The sequence below is a fragment of the Ptychodera flava genome, chromosome 12, assembly GCF_041260155.1.
Source record: "Ptychodera flava strain L36383 chromosome 12, AS_Pfla_20210202, whole genome shotgun sequence".
Taxonomy (NCBI): Eukaryota; Metazoa; Hemichordata; class Enteropneusta; family Ptychoderidae; genus Ptychodera; species Ptychodera flava.
In genome coordinates, this window is record NC_091939.1 from 2381408 (window position 1) to 2405220 (window position 23813).

At 37.7% G+C, this 23813-nt stretch overlaps 1 protein-coding gene across 1 annotated transcript; it reads left to right on the plus strand.

Annotated features, from left to right (window-relative positions):
* Nucleotides 1–10862: 10862 nt before the first annotated feature.
* LOC139145992 (uncharacterized) lies at nucleotides 10863–12191 on the plus strand. The gene has a single exon (XM_070717440.1). It carries the CDS (start codon nucleotides 10863–10865, stop codon nucleotides 12189–12191), a length of 1329 nt encoding a protein of 442 aa, XP_070573541.1.
* The last annotated feature ends 11622 nt before the right edge of the window (nucleotides 12192–23813 follow it).

Consider the following 23813-nt stretch of genomic DNA (forward strand, 5'->3'; position numbering starts at 1 on the left):
CGTGCCTCACATCCAATGCGTTGGCCATCGGCGTTGCTTGAGACATTGTACATGATGAAAATATTCCCTTGCACAGAAATTTCAAGGCCTCCTGCCACACCAGGTCTCGTTGGATCTTGGATTTGCAGTCCATCAAAGTACCACTTAAAGGAGGTTGCAGATGCTTTCGTGCTAATAGAACACATACATATCAAAGATATCTCCCGAGATGCATCAATGAATGTCTCAACATTGAGCACTGTCAATGGATCCGTTTTGCATTCTTTCAATACTCTGTCACCTTGCGTGACACGACAGGTATAGATCTTTCCTGCATCTTCATCGGTTTGCTCGTACTCGAAACTTGCAATGCTGGCACCATTGCTCTGTCCAGAGCTCAAACCCACAACATGACCAACGTCAGAAAACAGCCCCACGACATTGCGAGGCCTTCCAACACTTTCGCAACTAACGGACGCCTTTGCGACGATACGGCGAGACTCCATCGAGTAACGTGAATTGATTGAACAGACGGGAGCAGTGAAAACGGATAGTTTGGTCGAACGTGTCAGGGGACTTCCATCATCCCCAGATACGCCACTGATTTCACACTTGTAATCCCCTGCATCCTCAAAAGTGATGCTGTCGATCGACAGAGAAAAGTTGAAAAGCTCTTGATGTCGGCCAGCCGTAAAGACAAGGTCCACATTACCGTCGCATTTCGGACATGTACAATCTGCTGTGCGGACAATATCTGTAGTTCGATTCACCTTGAGAACATAATAACACTGCCTTCCTGAATTTGGAGTTGTCCAGGTGATATCGATCGAATTATGACTTGAATTCTGCACATAGAATTGATCGAAAGAACAGTCAAGAGTAGCGGGATCACCGAGAATCACTGTCATAACGTTGTCGTCGCCATTAGCCATCATAATTTCAACTGTATTCATCAAAATTGTCAACAGCAGAAAAATACGATTGCCGTGCGGGAACATGACTGATATCTCCCAGGCAGTGTCGTAGAGGTGCGAGGCTACGTCCCAGGAATCATGAACCAATCTGACCTGAACTGTTGTACATCCTGGAAATTTCCTTGATCCGGGTCTTCTTTTACTTAGCAGGTCTTGTGCTTCCCCTTCCCGGTTCGAGTAATAAATATCCATCCTCTTGTCCAATCGAAAGTGTCAGAATACCCGCTGACATTCCTTGTTTTATATTAAGGGGAGAACCATTTGATTTCCGGGGGGGCTGGAGGAAATGGGTATGGCAGCAAATCCCCTCTCCGCCCCGCCCCTGTGGCAGCAATTTTTGTATATTGTCTGTCCTGCATCAGTTTTATTCCACATGGTGAAGCAATGCAAATTGTTTTCGTGATTACCAGTTTTTTAATCCGTGTTTCTTGAGTCGATTACATGTCACTGGTTAACAACTGCATATCTAGCAATAATGAGTTGTATTCTATGTCAGCACAGGACAGATGATATTAAATTAGAGGACAGAGATTGTGCTAAACAAAGGATTGTCTCTAATGAATTCTTTATTGAAATTAAAGAGTAAAAAAATTGGTAAAAAAACCAAACCAGAGCATCTTGTGGAGATAAATCTAATGTCCCACGTGATGTAGAAACGAGCCATACTTCACAATCCATAAGTCTGTTATTTTAAATTCATTTACAAGAGATAACAGGTAAAACCCATGAGCAGCTGAATGGTTGGTTGAGTGTTGTACTCCAGACCCCTCTTGGTTCCTTTCCTTCAAGCCATCATAGTAGAACCAGGAACACGAAGAAAATATCGTGAAAATATGAGATATGTATGTCAGGATGTAGCATACAACAAAGCATTTTTTGGAACGAGTTTCCTCCAACATTTGTGTGTTTTCATCACGAATACTGGCAAAAAAGAAATTGGACTTCCTTCAATTGTATTTTAAAATGTTAGCGCCGACGAAGAGAGTCAGATATCCCAAATTTTGTGAATTTTTTTGGTCTGCTTTGATCAGTTTTTCTCAGTACATTACTGAATCAATTTTTCGCTTCTTCTTCACCTGCCGACACATTTTCCCCCAAATCCCCACCCCCAAACCAAATGGTTCTACCCTGAAATTAGACTGAAAGATTCAGTTGTGTGCGGGGCGCTCCGGCGACCTAGGACTCTTACGTAGTAAAGAGTCGTAGGTCGCAGTGCGCGGAGCGCTCGCACACGACTGAATCTTTCAGTCTACCCTGAAATCCATTGGCTTGCTTCTGTAGAATGTGAAATGAAGTGTGCAGAGCGCGCGGAGAGTGGACTGAACTCTTATGTTGTTACCAAAAAAAATCCACAAAATTTGAGATATAGGCTTATCGATGATAAGTTTATGTTGAAACTGAACTAGTTTCACTCATTCGTACATATTGACGCACGTATCCCTGAGGAGGAACTCTTTATACTTCCTCTCTTCCGACAATGTATGATTGACAGAGTTTATGTATAAACTACGGTGGCCCCTACACGCCACGGAACTCTATTACTTTTGAATATAAACTCTAATTTTTCTTGACAATATCTCTAATATTTGTAAGAGATTTTATTTCTCCACTGCAAACTTTTAATTTTGTACGGGCACTTTTGGGCAACTTTATCTTAACTTTATCTTAACTTTAACTTCTCGAAAGTAGTTTTAGTTTTAACACATAAAGAAAATATGTTTCTCAAGAGTATTTTTATTTTGTAAAACAAACGTAAAATTTTTTCAAGATAACAGACTCCCCTACACGTCATGGAAATTTATTACTTTTGAACATAAACTCATATTTCTTGGCAATATATTTAATATTTGTAAGAAATTTATTTCTTAACAGCATACTTTTATTTCTGAACGTGGAAACTTTATTTTTTGGGTAAACTGTTTTTAAAAACTTTTAACAAAAACACTTTAACTTTTAAAAAATAACTTTAACTTTGAACAAAATATTTGTTTCTCCAAACGTTTTTTATTCGAAAAGAAGTAAAAATTGTTCACAGCAAGAGTTTAAGATTTTTGCTGAGCGCGAACTGAGTTACTTAAATGACATATCCTTATGTTTTTAGAGCAGGAAACTTAAAATTCTTAAAGAAAAGTTTTATTTTTCCAAGAGTAAAATTAATTTCTTTATGGAAATAAAGATTTTCTCAGAGCAGCAAATTGAAATACAGTGAATAAATTTTTTTTCTCAATGGAGAGAAATTATTTTCTGAAGACAACAAAACTAATTCCTTCAAGATATATTTTCTACATATGAGTGTGGTTTAAGAATTTGGTAAACTGAACTGAGAAAGAACGAAAAAGGGATGAAAAAGTCAAACTTACTTTTCTTCAGAGCGAAATTTATTTCCGAGAGGAGAAATATTTCATGTGAGGGCGCAATTACCTATAATGCATAGCAAACTCTTTCTAGCGAGAGTAAACATATTTTTGGGAAGAGTAAAACATTTTTCCGACGAGCAAAACTATTTTAACGGCGGCGGAAGTTAAAGTATCCCACCATGCAACACCCAAGTTTGATGACCCAGAGTCTCCGAGTTGGTAGCCGGTATCAGACAGTTCGTGTTCGTGTCGGCTACATGGACGATCTGCTTTCCGAGACAACCATGATGATGACTGACTTCATCGGCGATACGGACACGCCAGCCCGGCCCTACCCTGCCTGCGTACGATGCAGGCTGTGTGTTGGGGTCCTATAACGCTGGGAACTCACAACATCGTACACAGGGCTACGGGCATGCCGGCACGGGGGTCAGTTGCCACTTGTCTGAGTCCCCGAAGAACGGTTTTATGTTTGAGTGATGCGTCCTGACGGCAGACGGTGTGTGACGGGACCGCATTGGGGTTCTTCATAAGCTCTGCATGGCATAGTCCTGCCTACAGGTCTGTGTGTTCCCGGCGTCATTCGCTGGGAACACACAGTCCTGTACGCAGGGCTATGCATGGCACCGGCGTTAAACAGTCTCCCACCACATAACACCGGTAACACACAGCCAATATGTGTGATATTCATCTTTTCTAATAGGAGGCAGATTCATAATTTATAGAAACTGAAACTGAACCGAGCCCGCCAGATTTGACCACAGTCGCGGACTGGTTTTGACTTTCTACTTGTGGTTTGCGGGGTCAAAAACGTGAAAGTCAACAGCCCGTAAAGGCATATCCCGTCCGAAAACACCACAGCTGTGAACCCACAACTACTGTATTGAACCACGCTCAACTGTGGTCAAATCTGGCGGGCCAGGTTCAGTTTCAGTCGAAGACTCCATCAATTACGAATCTGGCTTAGAGAAAAGATGACTATCACACAACATAACATTAACAACACAGCAACTGATGAAGGAATAGCTCTGCATGGCAGGGGTGTCTGTTACCGGCGTTATGTGGTGAGAGGCCGTATAACGCCGGTAACACACAGCCCATGCAGAGCTAATGAAGGAACCCAATGCAGTCCATCCCGTCGCACAACGTCTGCAGTCAGGACGAATCACTCAAACACAAAACCGTTCTTCGGGGACTTGACAAGTGGCAACTGTTGAACCACAGTCCCTCGTGGGCTATTCAGCTCTGGGACTATTCGCCCAATAGATGAGTGTACATAAGCGAGATGGGTTGTTTCTCGCTTCTGTACACTCATCTATGGGGCGAATAGTCCCAGAGCTGAATAGCCCACCAAAGGACTGTGCCTCGAGGTACTGTACTGCAGCTAGGGCGGGCTAGCGTGCCTGTATCGCCGATGAAGTCAGTCATGGTTGTCTCGGAGACTCTGGGTCATCAAACTTGGGTGTTGCCTGGTGGGATATTTTAACTTCCGCCGCCGTTAAAATAAAGTTTTGCTCATCTGAAAAATATTTTACTCTTCCCCAAATATATGTTTACTCTCGCTAGAAAGAGTTTGCTATGCATTATAGGTAATTGCGCCCTCACATGAAATATTTCTCCTCTCGGAAATAAATTTGCTCTGAAGAAAAGTAAGTTTGACTTTTTAATCCTTCCTTTTCGTTCTTTCTCAGTTCAGTTTTACCAAATTCTTAAACCACACTCAAATGTAGAAAATACATCTTTAAGGAATTAGTTTTGTTGACTTTAGAAAATAATTTCTCTCCATTGAGAAAAAAGTTTTATTCTCTGTATTTCAATTTGCTGCTCTGAGAAAATCTTTTTTCCATAAAGAAATTAATTTTACTCTTGGAAAAATAAAACTTTTCTTTAAGAATTTAAGTTTTCTGCTCTAAAGACATAAGGTTATGTCATTTAAGTAACTCAGTTCGCGATTAGCAAAAATCTTAAACTCTGGCTGTGAACAATTTTTACTTCTTTTCGAATAAAAAACGCTTGTGAGAAACAAATATTTTGTTCAAAGTTAAAGTTATTTTTTAAAAGCTAAAGTGTTTTTTGTTAAAAGTTTTTTAAAAACAGTTTACCCCAAAAATAAAGTTTCCCCGTTCAGAAATAAAAGTTTGCTGTGAAGAAATAAAATTTCTTACAAATATTAAATATATTGTCAAGAAATATGAGTTTATGTTCAAAAGTAATAAATTTCCATGACGTGTAGGGGAGTTTGTTATCTTGAAAAATATTTACTTTTGTTTTACAAAATAAAAATACTTTTGAGAAACATTTTGTTTATGGTTAAAACTAAAACTACTTTCGAGAAGGTTAAAGTTAGATAATGTTAAGATAAAGTTGCCCGTACAAAATTAAAAGTTTGCGGTGGAGAAATAAAATCTCTTACAAATATTAAAGATATTGTCAAGAAAAATTAGAGTTTATATTCAAAGTAATAGAGTTCCGTGGCGTGTAGGGGCCACCGTAATAAACAGTAATTCAAAACGAAACTAAAATCTTTGGTGAAAATAAGATAAGCTGTAACGAGCAGCCCACAGAGTAGAGGGGATGATCATGAGTAGGGGCGATGTACAGTTTGAATATATGTCAAATTTGATAAATTGTATACTATTAAACCTCATCCACGATTGCAAACAAATCGTCAGCAGACAAACTCAATCGAGTGAGGGTGCTCCAGGCTCTGCAACCTACGACCCCTTTTCAAGTTTTTACATTTATTTATGAAATAAAACCTTGACAGTAGATATGTCAACCATCAGGTGCAAGGCAATGTCCATCTGTAAATAAGTAACGTGAAGCCAAGACAAGCAAACTTACTGACACATAGTATCTCAAAGCGATTCATTGTTGACCAAATTTTCTCTATTTTCCCATCGTTTTCCGATCTTGGATATAGTGGAGTTCAGGACGCCTGCATTTGACCAAAAAGAAATTCGCTTTAGGGACCGTTCAGTTTTACGGCCTGGGGGGGGGGGCGGCAAAATCTTGTCGCCGGTGTTCAATAAATATAGACCCCCCCGCATTTTTCGGGAACAAATGATGACCCCCCCCTTTGTCAGACGGAAAAAATTGATGACCCCCCCCCCCCCCCCCGCTGAAAAAATAACCAAAACCCATATGTCAAATTTACCCGCACCGTTTGGATTTGAGTTCCGGTACGCGGCGCACTCTATTCGTGTTGCAGAGATGCCAGTGCACAAACTTCTCAGCCACATCGATGCAAACTTCTGTTAATTAGGACGACTGTAAGGCAATTTTTAACTTTATTTCCATAGACAACTTATGTCCATGGACATTGTAAAAAGTAAACTTTATTGGAGTGAGTTCGCCAAAGGCAGCCCTCCAGTTAAGAGGGTCATGGGCCATTACGTAAAGTCAACTTTATTCTAGTGGGCAACCAAAGGTGGCCCGCTGGTAAAAAGAGGGTCGATCATGGCCATTGCATGAAGTAAACTTTACTGAACATGGCCGCTGAAGGCGTCCGGCCGTTAAGATGGTCATGGGGTATTACAATAAAGTCAATTTATTTCAGTGGGCCGCCGCAGGCGGCCCGCCGGTAAAGAGGGTCGATCATGGCCATTGCATGAAGTAAACCTAATTGGAGTGGGCCGCCAAAGGCGTCTGCCCGTTAAGAGGGTCATGGGTAATACATAAAGTATATTTATTGTAGTGGGCCGCCGAAGGCGGCCCGCCGGTAAAGAGGGTCGATCATGGCCATGGCATAAAGTGAACTTTATTGTAGGTATTATGTTTTTGAAAATGTGGTGACCCCCCCTTTCCTACCAGTGAAAAAGTGATGACCCCCCCTTCGCGGATTCCAAAATTATGATGACCCCCCCTGGATTTTGCCGGCCCCCCCCGGCCGTAAAAACTGAACGGTCCCTTATACCACGCCACATATTCATTCTCGGCTGCGATTCGCCAAAAGAAGCCACGTTTCGAGAAAATAACACCTGGTAAGCATATCGAATGGGGTAAATGTAATAAAGTAGCCCTCATGAATATCTGATAGGTGTTATATAAACAATCCAATCTCAGACCTCATACTTAAGGTACTTTGAGATATGTAATTCTATTTTAGATATTCAGGGTCAGCTAAAACATTTTGACAAGATATTCTTCAAATACATAATGTCTAATTCCGATGATTCTTTTGTGCATTTCACAGCAAAGTTCTTCAATGATCTGATGAAAGTTTAGTCGATATTTTGCCAATATAAAACAAAATTAACAATATCTGTGCATTTATAGACATTTAATAATTGATATACACTTTGCCATCTATCCCACATGTTTTTGTCCTTTGTATATTAGTAATTAAATGACATCTGTTACAGTACTGTTCCTGCAAACTGTGATAATCTTGTCAGACAGTATATGTCTTAGCATGCATGTATATATTGGGGAGGGCATGGAACAAATCCAGAAAATATGAGGGGGTCATAGATTTTCTCCTTTTACCGGGGGGGGGGGCATGGAAAAAAATATCAGGAAAATAAAAAAATCATCCATGGCCCCTCTGGAAGTAAACTGTGTGAACACTCGATAACATCGACTAGTATCAGGAATTATTTTGAAAATTTCTCACATAATTAGTTTTGACTGAGCACCATTTCTACCAAGAGACAAACAGACAACTGCCCTTGAACTGAAGTAAAATAAAGAAATAGTTATTTTCAGAATAATGATTTGAACACTCGTAGGCAGGCTGTTAGTGCTCGTTAGTGCTCGTCACTGGTCGTTATTGCTATTACTGGATTTACACCCGCGTCTGCAAATCACTTTTTTGAACCCGTTAACTTTATAATGGGGCATGCTGAGTGCACGTGGTACGTACGTCTCTTTGGATTGGATAAATGTCATGACCTTAGACGGGGTCTATAAACGTGTCTGAGTGAAAAAATACTTTTGAGAAAAAAATCTTGTTCATTGGATTTTTGGACCAATGTTCAGGAGCGGCGAGCGAAAATTGTTTTTGATTTTTTGGGGGCCAAAGGCAACCGCGGTCTCTCTGACTTTTTTCGCCGGGATGCAGACAACGCAAAATAATCTTAGTTTTAGGCTAACCAGAAATATCTCAGACAAGATACACTGATAATGGTTCTTGAATTCAACACTGTATTTCTCAACAATAACATAGGGAAGTACATATACAGTCGGTGTTTGCACAACATCACAAGGGGTATGTCTATCCACCATATTCCTGAATCGTAGGGAACCAGGAGCCCCAAATATAAATTACGTCATTCTTCGACCAATATCGAGGACGGGGCAAAAGAAGAAACGAGATCAAAATCGTGCAAGTCGGAAAGATTTTAGTGTGAAGGTTTTCGGACGATCTCAGGTTTCGGACATTTAATGACATGCTGTTGGTTGTACTCACTTCGCTCCGTATTGATAGCGATTTACAAATCATGTTACGTTCCGTTTTGGATAGTTTTTTTAGGTAATAGCTATTTCGGGCGCTACAAACTTGTACGACTAGACCCCAGACCGTACGATACGAGGTGCAGAAAGCAACACACAGAGACAGCTCATGTATAATGTACGATAGGTAAGCGCCACACGCGTCGAAATATTGTTGAGTCGTCCATGGAATAAACGGAACTAATTACAGTTTTCTAAAACACATCGAAATTGAAAATCGGGGTTTTGAAGTTTCAAATTATCAATATTTAGCCCCTTATCACATTCCAAATACGACGTCCGATTACTGCGATAGCAGTTCGATTACTACGCACTCAACAGTGGGTCAAAACATTGGCAACTTTGACCCCTTAATACCACTCCCATCGTGTTAACAGTTGAGAAAATATGACAATAAAGTTTCGAAAGGTATGGTAATAAGATTTCGTAGTGCTCGTCATTTATGAGATGGCTTTGGGCGAAATCGAAATTCACTACCCTCGTAACCCTGTCCGAAAACTGTCACACTGAGTGTAATTATCTTTTATAGCAGAATTAAGCCAAACTATCGGCACGTTCAGTGTTTCGTTTCGCCTGCATTATTCGAAATGCATGTTTGAATTTTGTATGAGCGGACCTGGTAATATTGTAAATTGGCCCATATCTGGGAATTCCCTAGGCTAGTTCATAATTTACATGTATCCCAAGCATGATCATGAGCTTCTTTCATGTATGAACTCTATCCAGGAATCCCAGGAATCGAAGGAGATGAGATCGCTTTCCATATTTTAGAGTTGATTTTAGAGGCATTACACAGAGCTTGAATGGTATCATGATAGAATTTCTCAATACATTGCCTATGGTGGCTTGAATCACAAAATGTATCGCCACATAGTAATGCTATAATGATAGAATGTTGATATGTTTAAGATACTTGTCGGAAAAAGTATGGTAACTTTTGAAGTATTACGCAAAAGTCAGCTGGTGAAAACTTATGATTGGGGCGTGAGTCAGCCACTTTCAACATTGATTCGTTATTACTGGAATCAGTTCATATCAACGGCTCTAGGCATCTCTTTCTGTTATGGCGTTTAGTCACAGTTGTAAAATTTCCATCTTCACTCATAGCTGATTTGAGAGGTCGTCTTAACTGTATACCTTGACTAATACCAGCCATGCACTTGTGAATGATATAACAAAACATTAATTTCAGAGTTACAATTAAGTGACCATAAAAAGTTTGTTTGCTCTGTATATCATGAAATGAGAAAGAAATTTTTACCGTCCTTTTATTGTGATTTACCGACAATAGCAGAATTTACATTACTCATGCATTTACACAATCATGATACTCTGTTAAGTCTGTCAAAACTCCTGTTTTATAGCTTTAAAAAGAGAAAATTCGTTACAAAATATGCAATGAATGTCCCTTTTGTGTATTTCAGATGTACTGTAAATAGCCTGCAAGAATTCTTCCTTTCCCAAACGTTGTCTGTTATCACTTTTTATTTTCATGAATTGTATAGAGCTGGTGGCCTATATATATATATATATATATTATATATATATATATATATATATATAAGAAACTGTAGGAATTCAGGTGATCCCCAGTGGAGCGTGGAGTGGGGTGAAGATAGAAGAAACTTGGGTTGAAACACACTACCACACCTGGTTGTTAGGTTCCAAACGTATTTATTATACCTCAAACACAACGTTTCGCTCTAAATTTAGAGCTTCTTCAGGTGTTTTCTACAATAAAAAGTACGAACATGAAAATTACAATGGTTGAATTGTGTAGGAAAACGAGCAATGTAGAGTTTTAAGTCTGTAAAAATCTGGAAATGTACATGAATGACAGGAGAGACTAAAAATTACAATGGTTGAATTTTATAGAAAAACGAGCAATGTGGAGTTACAAGTATCTGAAAATCTGTAAATGTACATAAATGAAAGGAGAGAGACTAACCTCGAGGTTGTGACTACGGTCAAAACTGTCTGGACCTACGCCGAGAGCTGGAAATTGGCGCGCTGAAGTCCAGGGGGGGGGGGGGGTCCCTTAAATACTCAAAAGCTGGTATGTGGGGGCGCTGTTAAATGCTATGTAAATTTTGGGCGAATGTTTAGGCCAGCTGGAGACAGTGTGTCAAGTTGCTCGCCCAATACGACAACCACGCAACGCAACCCCTCTACCATTGTCAACTTAACCCAAACCCAACTGACAGATGATGAAAAGAGTTTGCTAGAGAAAGGCTTGTCCTTCTCTCCAACCCCTACAAAAATAAACAAGACTTTACTGGAAACTGATATGAACACTTTTCATCGTCGCCTCCGTCTGGCAGAGTTTTTCCATAGCGACGGAGATGATGAAACACCTACCTACGATGATAATCCATTTCACAAAAAAAGCTCTTTCATGCCACCACCTAATCGTGACCAGTTTCTGGAAATGTTTATCACCACTACAAACGAAGCAATCTCGGATCACTCTAACTACAAACCCAAAGTGAAGGACAATCTCACCAAATCTGAACGAACAGCCCTCAAATCCATCACAAGCAGGAATGACTGGGTAATAAAACCGGCCGACAAGGGTTCAGCCATAGTGATCATGGATAAAGAGCATTACATCACAGAAGCCAATAAGATTCTGGACAATAAAGAACACTACAAGAGACTCAAATCGGACCCAACAAATAAGATCAACACTGCTATCAAAGCTGCTATAAATGACGAGTATCAACAAGGTAATATCAACAAACAGACTCGTGATTTCCTCATTTGTAGTGACCCTCGCCCAGGAAAATTTTATATGCTACCTAAAATTCATAAAAAGGGTATTCCATTTCGACCGATTATTTCTACAATAAGCCATCCTACACAGGGTATTTCTGAGTACATCGATTACCATCTGCAACCATTAGCTGCTAATTTACCATCATATGTCAAAGATACTACCCATTTTTTACAGTTACTTCAAAATTTGGAACAAATCCCTCCTGGTAGTACCATGGTTACTTTCGATGTTGTATCGCTGTACCCAAACATACCTATCGAGGAAGGCATTGCGGCATGTCAAAGAGCACTAGATCAAAGAGAAAACAAAACTCCACCAACTTCCACTATAATACGCTTTTTGAAACTTGTTCTATATAACAACAACTTTGTGTTCAACAGTCAACATTATTTGCAGATTCACGGCACAGCCATGGGCCAGAAAATGGCCCCCAGTTATGCAATCATTTTCATGGGTGACCTGGAGAGCAAACTACTTAAGGAGGCATCCAGTACAGTGTCACCCTGGTTTTGGCATAGATTTATTGATGATATCTACAGTTTGTTTACGGCAAATCTGAACTTCATCATAGAATTCTTTAATTACATCAATTCATTCTCTACAACAATAAAATTCACCATGGAGTACTCTCAAACTTCCATTCCATTTTAGATGTTAGAGTCCACACCGATGACAATGGCAAAATCATGACAGACTTGTACGAAAAACCAACTGATACCCATCAATATTTACATTTTCAGTCAGCACACCCCAGACATATGAAACTAGGTGTCCCCCACGGCCTGGCAATACGCATTTGTCGCATTTGTTCGGAGCCAGAATGGCGTGATGCGCGCCTCAACATTCTACAACAATCGCTGATTGAACGGGATTACCCTCACAACCTCGTCAAAGAACAAATAAATAGAGCGAAATCAATCCCCAGGCCGGCTCTCCTTCAGTACAAAAACAAACAGGGAGACTGTCGAATCCCACTAGTCTCGACTTATAATCCCCGTTACCCTAACTTGAAATTCATCATGTCCTCGAACCTCCCAACACTCCATAAGTCATCAAGATGTAAAGAAGCCATCCCTAACATGCCAATTATATCATATCGACGCAATGTCAACCTCAAAGACCTCCTTGTCCGCTCGAATATTAACAACGCCGGTGAATCCAGCCCCGGTTTCACCAAATGTCAATCTACGAGGGGTTGCAACATTTGCAAATATACCCTTAATACATCACAGTTCCAAAGCACAGTCAACAAGAAAACATACACAATCAGAAATGCCATCAGCTGCAACAGCAAAAACGTCGTATACCTTCTCACATGCCAACGCTGCCATAAACAATATGTCGGGGAAACTAAAACATCTCTCAGACTTCGTTTCAATAACCACTTCTCCTCGGTGCGTCATAAAAAAGATACCCCGGTCGCCATACATTTTAATTGTGATCAACACAGTATCAGTGATATTTCAATAATTGACATCATACAAGTCAATAAACAGGATGACAAACTACGCAAACATTTAGAATCACAATGGATAAAAAAACTTGACACACTGTCTCCAGCTGGCCTAAACATTCGCCCAAAATTTACATAGCATTTAACAGCGCCCCCACATACCAGCTTTTGAGTATTTAAAGGGACCCCCCACCCCCCCCCCCCCCCCCCCCCCCCCTGGACTTCAGCGCGCCAATTTCCAGCTCTCGGCGTAGGTCCAGACAGTTTTGACCGTAGTCACAACCTCGAGGTTAGTCTCTCTCCTTTCATTTATGTACATTTACAGATTTTCAGATACTTGTAACTCCACATTGCTCGTTTTTCTATAAAATTCAACCATTGTAATTTTTAGTCTCTCCTGTCATTCATGTACATTTCCAGATTTTTACAGACTTAAAACTCTACATTGCTCGTTTTCCTACACAATTCAACCATTTAGTCCAGTCAATCTACGCCAAAAAAGGGTCAACCTAGGACTAATTGCAACAGAAATTATTTCTTCACCATGCATTTTGGAAAGGTCCTAGAATTAACATACTAAAAGTATAATAAAATCTAAGGGGTGCAACAGTGCCTAATTTGCATAAATGTAAAGGGGGCTCATGGGTATAAAATTGTCGCTGATAGATGGTTTCTACTTAAATATGTGGCTAAACATGATTTGATACAGGTTTTTTGGCTTATTTGCCTCCTTTTGGTCTAGGCAATGTTGTTGAAAATATTTTGTCGTCATAGAAATATTCCTCATTTGCATAAATCCAATATGGCCGCCACAACACTTCACTTTTCTTAGTTTTTCTCGGACTAATAACTATTTTTAAGCTACTACTGACAGCAATAGAATAATTTTTTCACATTGTATTTTAGACAAGTCCTAGAATAACATACTAAAAGCCGAGTACAATCTAGAATTGTAAACAGTGCCTAATTTGCATAGATGTAAAAAGATTATGGGTAAAAAACTTAGTGCTGATAGAATGTTTCTTCTAAAAATAATTGGCTAAACATGATATGTTATGCAGGTTTTTGGCTTATTTGCCTTGTTTTTGGTGTAGGTAATGTTGATGGAAATATCTACTCTAGTCGTCAAAGAAATATTCTTAATTTGCATAAATCCAATATGGCCGCCACAACCTTCACTTTTCTTTGTATTTTTCCCAATTAACAACTATTTTTAAGCTAAGTATGACAGCAATAGAATTATTTATACACTGTGTATTCAGAGAAGTCCTACAATGACATACTAAAAGCCTCGTACAATCTAGAAATGTAAACAATGCCTAATTTGCATATATGTAAAAAGATTATGGTTATTAACTAGGTGCTGATAGAATGTTGCTACTAAAAATATTCGGCTAAACATGATATATGCGGATTTTGGGCTTATTTGCCTTGTGTTTGATTCAGGCAAATGTTGATTAAGATATTTTGTCGTCATAGAAATATTCTTCATTTGCATAAATCCAATATGGCCGCCACAACACTTCGCTTTTCTTTGTATGTCCCTTATTAGTAACTATATAAGCTATTTCTGACAGCAATAGAATTTAATTTTTCTTTGTGTAGTTTAGAGAGGTCTAGAATGACATACTAAAAGTCCAATACAATCTAAGAGGTATAACATTACCTAATATGTATAGATATAAACGGATAATGGGAGCAATACATTCACTGATAAAAGAAATATGCATATTGAATTGAGAAAAATGCGACATTATGTTCAAGTAATGTATGCATTTATCTTAATTTTTGTCCAGGCAATATTTTTGAATACATTTTATCGCCTGAGAAATATTCCTAATTTGCCTAAATCAAGTATAGCTGCCACTGCATTTCACTTAAAAATTATATTTAATCTACACAACAAGTAGTTTTTGTTTCCACTCTGTATTGAATGTGGAGAATGACAAACAAAATGACTATTAAGAGGGGAGACAGTGCATAATTTGAATAAATATAAAACTTAGAAAAGGAACAAAATCGTTGCTGTTAATATATTTCTTAAAAATATATTCAACAAATTGATATTTAATTCAAACAATTTGATATTTAATGTACTTTTGTGTTTGTAGGCAATGCATAAAATCATTTAAGACTCCTCATTTACATAACTGCAATGTGCCCCTCCTACCACTTTACTTTTCCCTGTTTTGACCTATAGTATAAATGACAATATATAATGTTAAAAAACAACGGAGATCATTAGAACTAAATTTTAGTAGGGTCATGGAAGTTACATATCGCAAGTTTAAAGGCCTGTGTTGGCACCAGATTTTCTCATCAGAAAATTTACCCACCAGATTACAATTTCAATGGAAAACAAAAGGTTATTACACCTCAATCATTCTCTTACAGACTAGAACAAAGGCGATCCCAGGGATCGCGAAAAGTGCATTTAATGAAGTTGTGCATAAGACAGCTAATTTACCCAAATGCTAAATGGGTCATAGATGCTATACAAACCTGGTGCTGATAATCTATTTACAAAAGTGATTTAAGAGATAAGCTGACATTGTAATGACTATGTAACATCATTTTTTGTTTTTAGTTCAGGGAATGTTTTCAAATATATCTTACAGCGATAAAAAAATTATTATTTGCATTTGTCCAATAAGTCAACCATGTCACTTCCTTTTTCTAATTGGAATATGAATTATTTCTTCACCTTAAATACTTAAAGGTCCAAGAAAGATATATTCAAAGTCTAATACAATCTACATTGTACAAAGGGCTAATTTTAAAAGATTTTATAGGAAATGCCTACACTGTATTAAATGTAATAATTGAAACTTGAAATGTTTTACAATATCGTAAAGAGAGATTGGAAGTTTTTACTAACATTGCCAAATATATTTTACCTAATTTTGAGCGATTCCTCATGTGCATAAATCCTATATGATGACCATTAAAATAATTTTCTTTAATTTTTCAAATTGACGTCAACTTATTTTAATTAATTATGTTATCAGTAAAATTAGAAGTTACATTAAGAGACACTACTTGTTTAAGTTATTTAATACTTTAAATTCTTCCTATCGAAAGATGTCCATTGTATAACTTGAATGAACATTTTGCTCAGTACAAAGAAATTGACGTGGTTATTTATTTTCTGTGTATTTTAACTCATTGTAATGATTATATACAAATAGGGCCTACAGAATGAAAAGCCCTGTAAAAATAAACAATGATTGATTCGTATAGTTCATGTCAATTATCTAGAGAATTTGCATAATGTCAATAACATTGCAACTTACTGGAAGATTTGGATTTTCTTAATGCATACCAAAATGCTTGGCCAAATAACCAACACTTTGTACAAAGCGAGGCTGAAGAAAATTTGTGTTTCAGCTCTATTTTCTTTTATTTTCACCCTTACCCCGTATTACTAATATAGATTAAGTGTTGGTAAAATGTAATTAAAGACCAGGTTGTGTGGTCAGATATACTTTTGACTGTGTGCAACTTGCCTGTTCATGCCACATACAGAAATTTATGATAATAATGATAAATAAATTATAATGATCATGATGATGTAGAGGTACAATTGTTATACTATATTGCCAATTATCATGAAATATGGATAAGGAAACTGTTCCTTTATCAGCTAAAAGACATTACAATAATCAAAGGACACTGCATTTCTCAAAATTTTGAAATTTCTTGAAGACAACAATTGAAAATTAATTTAAAGTCATATGATGGACTGAAGAGAGAGATTTCCTGTTTAATCTTACTGTACACAGCCATAGCATTTAAGGAAAAACTGAAAACAATCTGTTGACTGAATCATGATAATCTAAATCACTGGTAAAAGCAAATCTTGATACTTTTTATAATGTTACATGGTCTAGCTGCTCTTTCAAATTTTCATGACCGTGAAACAAGAAAACCAAAATGTGAAGGAATTTGCATCACAGAAGCTGCCGTTAACGAGTTTATCAATTAGGATATCAAATTTTGACATCAAATTATCATAAAATTGGTTATCCTGTATTTTGAGCCTTATGGAAGTCTCACCTCAGATTGGCCAGACTCTCAATTCCTTAAGTGATCGATCTTATTGGTGATAATACAAAAGTCTAATAATCTGCAAATGGGAAGTCCATTATATAAGAGTCCCATGAGTGATACTTGCACATCTAAGATCTGATATGATATGCAGTACAATTATATCATCCTATGCTTCACATCTTTTCATTGAGTTGCCCTTCCCCATACTTATGGGTTCTACCATGAACTGCAGCAGCATGAATAACCCAGAAGAAAGCAAAAACTAGACTTTCTGTTGTCAACGAAAGGATTCTGGCTGTAAACAAATGAACCACCTAGAGGAAGATGTAAACAGAGAGGAAGAGGAAGAAATTTGATATGATAATGACCATCATAATAATTGTCATCACCACTACCATCATGGTGATTCAAATGATGTACGTATTTATACTAATGATAGTTAATAATGAGAAAGATGATTCACAGGCACAACTGTTAAGTGTGGGGAATGAATATTTCCATCGTCATTGAAGATAGTGACCAAAAGCATAAAATATTCCTTCAAAAATTTTACTGCAATCGAACATGTTGTAGGATAAAATGACTGAAAATGACAATTGATGTCAAATTACTGAACACGTCCAATGATTTTTATGAATAACCTTATCATCGTAAAAGAAAGAAGAATATCCAAAGAAAGAATTCTGATTCCCTTTATTTAAATAGTAATGCTCTGAAACTCTTCTCTTTATTCATTGCATTTCTGAATATTCAGAAAATGTCAATGGAAGCTATTGTAGTCTTATTGTATTCAAAAGACCGTTTGTGTCAATTATGCAAATTAGGCCTTTTGTATTAAAATAATTAGCATGCAAATTAGGTCAACCTCATTTGTTTTAGGTAATTCTTGCAAAACCTTAACAATTTCATTGAGAAAAAAATTGTTTAAATATGAGCTTAAACATTGATTTTGTCTGAAATAGTGGAAAAACTGCGAATATATGCAAATTACTTAATTTGCATAATCTGCATAATCTTTATTGTTCAAGACATTTAGAAAATAGCTTGTTGAACCTTACTAAATTGTGTTGCAATGAAAAAAGTCACTTGAATTCAGTTTACATGTCCAAAATGTCAGTATAGCAGTCATTTTAAAGGCGATATATAGCTAATTTGAATATATGCAAATTTAACCAATTTGCACCCCTTATATTTTCCTATACTTTTAATATGTCATTAGTGAGACCTTTCCAAAGGTCATGGTGAAGAAATAATTTCTGTTGCAATTAGTCCTAGGTTAAACCCTAAATGACTGGACTAATTGTAATTTTCATGTTCGTACTTTTTATTGTAGAAAAACCCTGAAGAAGCTCTAAATTTAGAGCGAAACGTTGTGTTTGAGGTATAATAAATACGTTTGGAACCTAACAACCAGGTGTGGTAGTGTGTTTCAACCCAAGTTTCTTCTATATATATATATATTATATATATATATATATATATATATATATATATATATATATATATATATATATATATATATATATATTATATTTGTTTTTTATTTCTAATTTGGTTGCCATAAAATAAAGTGGCTGCCACTGAGACAATCCTCAGTTAAACAGAACACCTTATCCATAACATGAATTCACATATATGTTAAATTTCTGCTAGTTCCATTCACAATGTCAAGAAAGTTCACATTTTGTTACCAATACATTTTTTCAAAGTTAACAAAGCATGCATATTTCACATTTTTTACAAACTTTACTCATGTGCGTGATGCGCATATTTTCAGATTGCAGGAAACAAAACATGTTAATTTGTTTTTTGCCTTTTCTGCCAGCCGTCACTGAGAAATCCTTGATCTTAGAAATCAGAACGAATGGAATTCTAAAGTACTAGTATCATTACACAGTGTGTCAGCCTACCCACAATTCTCCTTGATTCATACACTGAGATCACTTCTTGACTTCAGCAAATTTCTTGTCTTGGGTACACAGGATGCTACGGTCAATATTTTAACAATCTGGCACCATAGTGTTGATGCACATGATCTTCTGGATACACATACAGAATTATTGGAAAATCAACCCTTTTTACACATAGGAGCTAGCATATTTGTAAAGTTTTCACCAGATATTTTTGACAGCCATGCATTATGTTATATATCAGCAATTCTGGGCAAATAATCAGTTGATGTGTTTTTTCCTTGCCCACTTAAAGAATGTTGTATTTTGGTCGCCCCCCCCCCAATTTTTGTCGGGGAAAATGGGTGGCTTCCCCAGAAATTCCTCCAGGCCCCCCTGGAAGTGAATTCTGAACACCCCCTAGTGTAATCAAGTACATTAATATGAATAATCGAGCGTACATAGATACACAGATTTACCTATTTTTGTAGTTTTGTTATAGACTACCATGTATAGTGAATCAACATTTCAGTGACATTCACAAATCCATTTCAAACTTCAAACAAAGTACATTTACATATATTATCAAAACATATATAAATGTACAGATGTAGTTTGTTGTGTGGGGGAAAATTGTCAATAGTTTGCCTAATAGACTCTCATGTATTATGATATATTTTTTGTGACATGCTATATCAGCCAAATCTTGCCGCCTTAGTTGCGCAAAATATGGTGACTCTCCCAATGCTTGACCCCTTCAAAAATGCCTGCGTGATAAATTGCAACCCTACCTCTCAAAACGCCATCCCTCCCCTTGTACATAACAATTAAACTAATTGTTATGTAAATTAGCTGATACTGTTTTTAGTTATTCTTGGGGAGAATACTGCAGTGATCTGGGGGAGGGTCGTTATACACAAGGATAGGGGAGGGTCGCATTTTACAGTACAGGTGTGCACGGAATTCCCCCGGCCAACCCACTTTGTAATTACTGAAGGCTCACTAAAAGAATGAATCGAGGCAAACTCTGAAACCCGGGAAGGGGAGATACTCTTGCTATTTTCATATGGGGGTGTGCCGCCCGAGTTGAATACATCTACCCATGTATATTCTTAAAAAATGACCCATTGTTAGGGATTTCTTTGACAAATTTTGGGAATTTTCACCTACAATAGATGTGAAAAACAACCTATGTTTAAGCATAGACTCTCGAGGGTCTATGGTTTAAGGAATTTTTTTAGTTTTTTTCGTGAAAAGTTACCCGTTCGGGCGGCAAACACCCGTACACCTTTTCTATGGGAGTACCCCACCGCCGCTATGACAACAGCCGCATCCGAGAATATTGTATCACAGGCGTAGGGCCTACTACTAGCGAAATGAGATATCATACAGTAAGAAATAAAATAAGGAAATTGAGCGACTGACTTAATAAATTTTATTTGTTGAAGTGTATACATGCTCCAAATCAACATAAATCAATGAGTAAGTCGCTTAATCTCTTATTTATTTCTCCACTTTCTGAGTGGGGCCGGCCAGCTGTCTGACTAAAAAAGTTGGCTCGGCGAAAGTAGAGCGCCACCTACGCACGACCAAAGAGAACCCCATACTAGTATATCTACGTTGCGCATTCGTACACCTTTTAGGAATATAATCTTTGATAAGAAGTATTATATAGTTAAAAATAAAATATAATAATTGTAAATTGTAATAAACATATAATTTCTAATACTTATTATACTTTTTATGAATAGGTGAATATTTTCGAATTCGCAAGCTGCGATTACCATACATGACAAAGCTTTGACCTCAAATATTTTGTTGATGGGATGTTTCCAACGCGGGCGTTACGAAAACGCTGGGTTTTAACAGTTATTTTTCTGCTTTCGTTCGTTTATTTCGTAACAAATATCTTTAATCAGGTAACTTGTTATATCTTGATTGTTTCCTTTGCTTACTTATCCCATTTAACCTTGAAGTAGTGAGCTTTGATTGGATATGGTACGTACGTGTGTGAATTTATGTCCGAATAATGTTTGTGTATATAATATGCTGTTATACAGTCAGATCCCTTTATCTTGCAAGAAGACTCCATACAGCCTGAAGTGAAGCGGACATTCAGATGGAAATCTCACCACGAAACTAAGAATTCAACAGTCTTGACAACTTGCCGCAATTCCGTCCAGGGTAGAGTCCATATCGCTGATGAAAAAGGTATGTTCACAATGTGTAATACTAATGTGATATGCTCGGGGATCGTGACAGCGGGCTGCATGGTGTAGTCATCCAGAGTTGACACATCCATTGCCACAAATATTGCGTAGTAACGGCAGAAGACGCCTGGTCAGTTTAAACACACATACTGTACTGAGAGCCTGACAAAACTCGGAGGCATTCTCCCTATCGACCCATGTATCACAGTACAGCCGGTGTATTTGTATTACCAGGTATGAGTCATGCTTTACTCAGCTCTCCATGAATAAATCAAACGTAAATGTTAAGGTAACCTCCACAGTCTGCGTATTTCAAATGTTACCTGCAAATACCCTTGCTGTTTGTAGTATTATTTAGATCCTTCAGCCACTGATTTCAACAAATTCATGTTTATGTTGAACGAGCCATTAAAGGACAAGTCTACTCTTGACACTGGGAGCAAGTCAATGCAAATTCGGTGTCTTTGTCAAGCATGGAGGCGGAAGCAACATGATAAGTGATATTTCTATGCAAAATCATTAGGACTATCCTAAAAGTAAGCTGTAAAGCGGATGCCAAAGTGTCAGTCAATTCCACTTGTGCTGGTTGTACCCTTGTGTTTTTGTATAATACTGTTTCATTGGAATACCCATACATACAATTTTGCAGTGTAACATTCACTTTTATCTGTTTTTTGCAAAGGGCATTGAACTATCAGGTTGATAACAGGACTCAATTTTGTTGCAGGCTATTTATGTGAGAGAGCTGATGTGCTAGCCAATGGTTGTTGTGACAGCACTGCAGAGAAAACTGTATTGTACTGTTGTGACAGCTGTCTGGACAACGGATGTTGCAGCTTGTATGAGCATTGTGTCTCATGCTGTTTACAACCGCAAAAGGTATTTCCCAAGAACAAGTAAAATGCGTGCGTCATATTGAACATTGGATTAGATTAGGTTTAAACGTAGACCCTAAAAACAGATGGTTTAAACAACAAGCAAGGTTATTCAGTAGCAGATATCAGACCTAGGATATCGGACTTCTTTCAATTAGCATATTTGGAAGGAAATAATTATGGAGAGGAGCAACTTGTCACATTGCAAAGCCAGCCAAATGCTAAAGATTGTAAATTTTAAAATTTTAGTTTATTATTCATTGTCCAGGGCCCAAATCTTCTGGAGAGTTCAGATACTGTGGTCTTATCCAATCAGATCATTGGAGTCAGCAAGGCGATATTACATTATTATTATTTATGCGTGAAATGAACATGCATAACTTGTTGTAAACATGAAGTCTGCAGAGTACTGTCAACAAAATAACAAAATCACAGGTGTGACATCAAAATGAACAGGGATTGTTTTTATTACAGCAACAACTCCTCCAAGCTGTTCTAGGGAGAGCCAGCAAAGCATTCCAAATTTTGTTCTCATCGGTGACTGATCATTTTGAGTTGTGTCTTGCCAAGTGTCGAACTTCATCTGAGGTAAGCATGCAATTTACTGCAGCTTGTATGAGTATGCTGTCTCAAAATATCACTCTGTGAAGAATTCAAGTATGTAAATTGTTAAACTCCACATACAAGACTATTGTTTCATCTAGAGAGGGGGATTAGGGGATTCCCCCTCTGTTGACATGTTGGCACCCCCCAGTAATTTGTCAAGGGGGGGGGGGACCAGCCCCCTATGAAATGGTGTTAGTCACACCTTAGAGATACAAGTAGAACACATGAACTGGTGAAATCCCCCTAAATTTTCTTGTAAAGGGGGAAATTTTAGTACCCCCTAGTAATCTGTCAAGGGGGGACCAGCCCCTAATGAAATGGTGCCAGTCACACCTTAGAGATACAAGTAGAACCCATGAACTGGTGAAACCCCCTTTAATTTTCTTGTAAAGGGGAAATCCCCCTTGTTGATGCCTCCTGGATGAAACACTGGGATACTTTTAAGTTAACTCTTTTAATCCTATTTTACAGTCTATAGGGATTGTTGTGAATTCTCAGCGTCAGTCAATCAAGAATTTAGCATAGATAATACTGCCAGTTTCAAGCCCTTCTTCACTGTATGTAACGGTATACACAACCATGCATTGAAAACAAAAGGGAATTTCAGTGAATTTTTGATTGGATTAAAACCCACGACATAAGTAGGTATTCACCTTGTGAAGACATCTGTGGTCGTAACAGCTCAGTGAAATCCCCACACTTCAAAGATGTGGTGGTAGGATACATCACTGTGTTTGAGACAGATGCATTTTATGTACGATGTAAACAATTAACATTTCAAAGCCATCAAGACATTGATTGGTTACAGTAAACCAGCATGGTGCAACTCTGTCTGAACAAATACATTGTAGCTGAACAGTTCATTGCACTTGATCTACAATGTAGCTGTTTTTTAGTTACAATTAAAGCTGAAAGTTAGAAGATGTTTTCTCAACTGCAACTGTCTCACACACTGTAGTTGTGGCACCGAATTGAAACCCACTGTAGGATAGCCTTCAAACTCTGTTTATCCTACGGCAGAACTCTTTGGTTTGATCATGCAGCTTACCTCCATGGTTTGATAATAAGGTCACTGGTACTTGTATAAATGTATGCTGCCATGATGTTTCCCACTTTTACTTCACAGAGTGTTCAACACGAAAATACATACCGAGATCCGGAGGCAAAGTATTGCTACGGTGACAATCCTC

Bases quoted from the DNA above. Each gene is read 5' to 3' on its own strand.
- LOC139145992 (XM_070717440.1), top strand. From the start codon at position 10,863: ATGTTTAGGCCAGCTGGAGACAGTGTGTCAAGTTGCTCGCCCAATACG.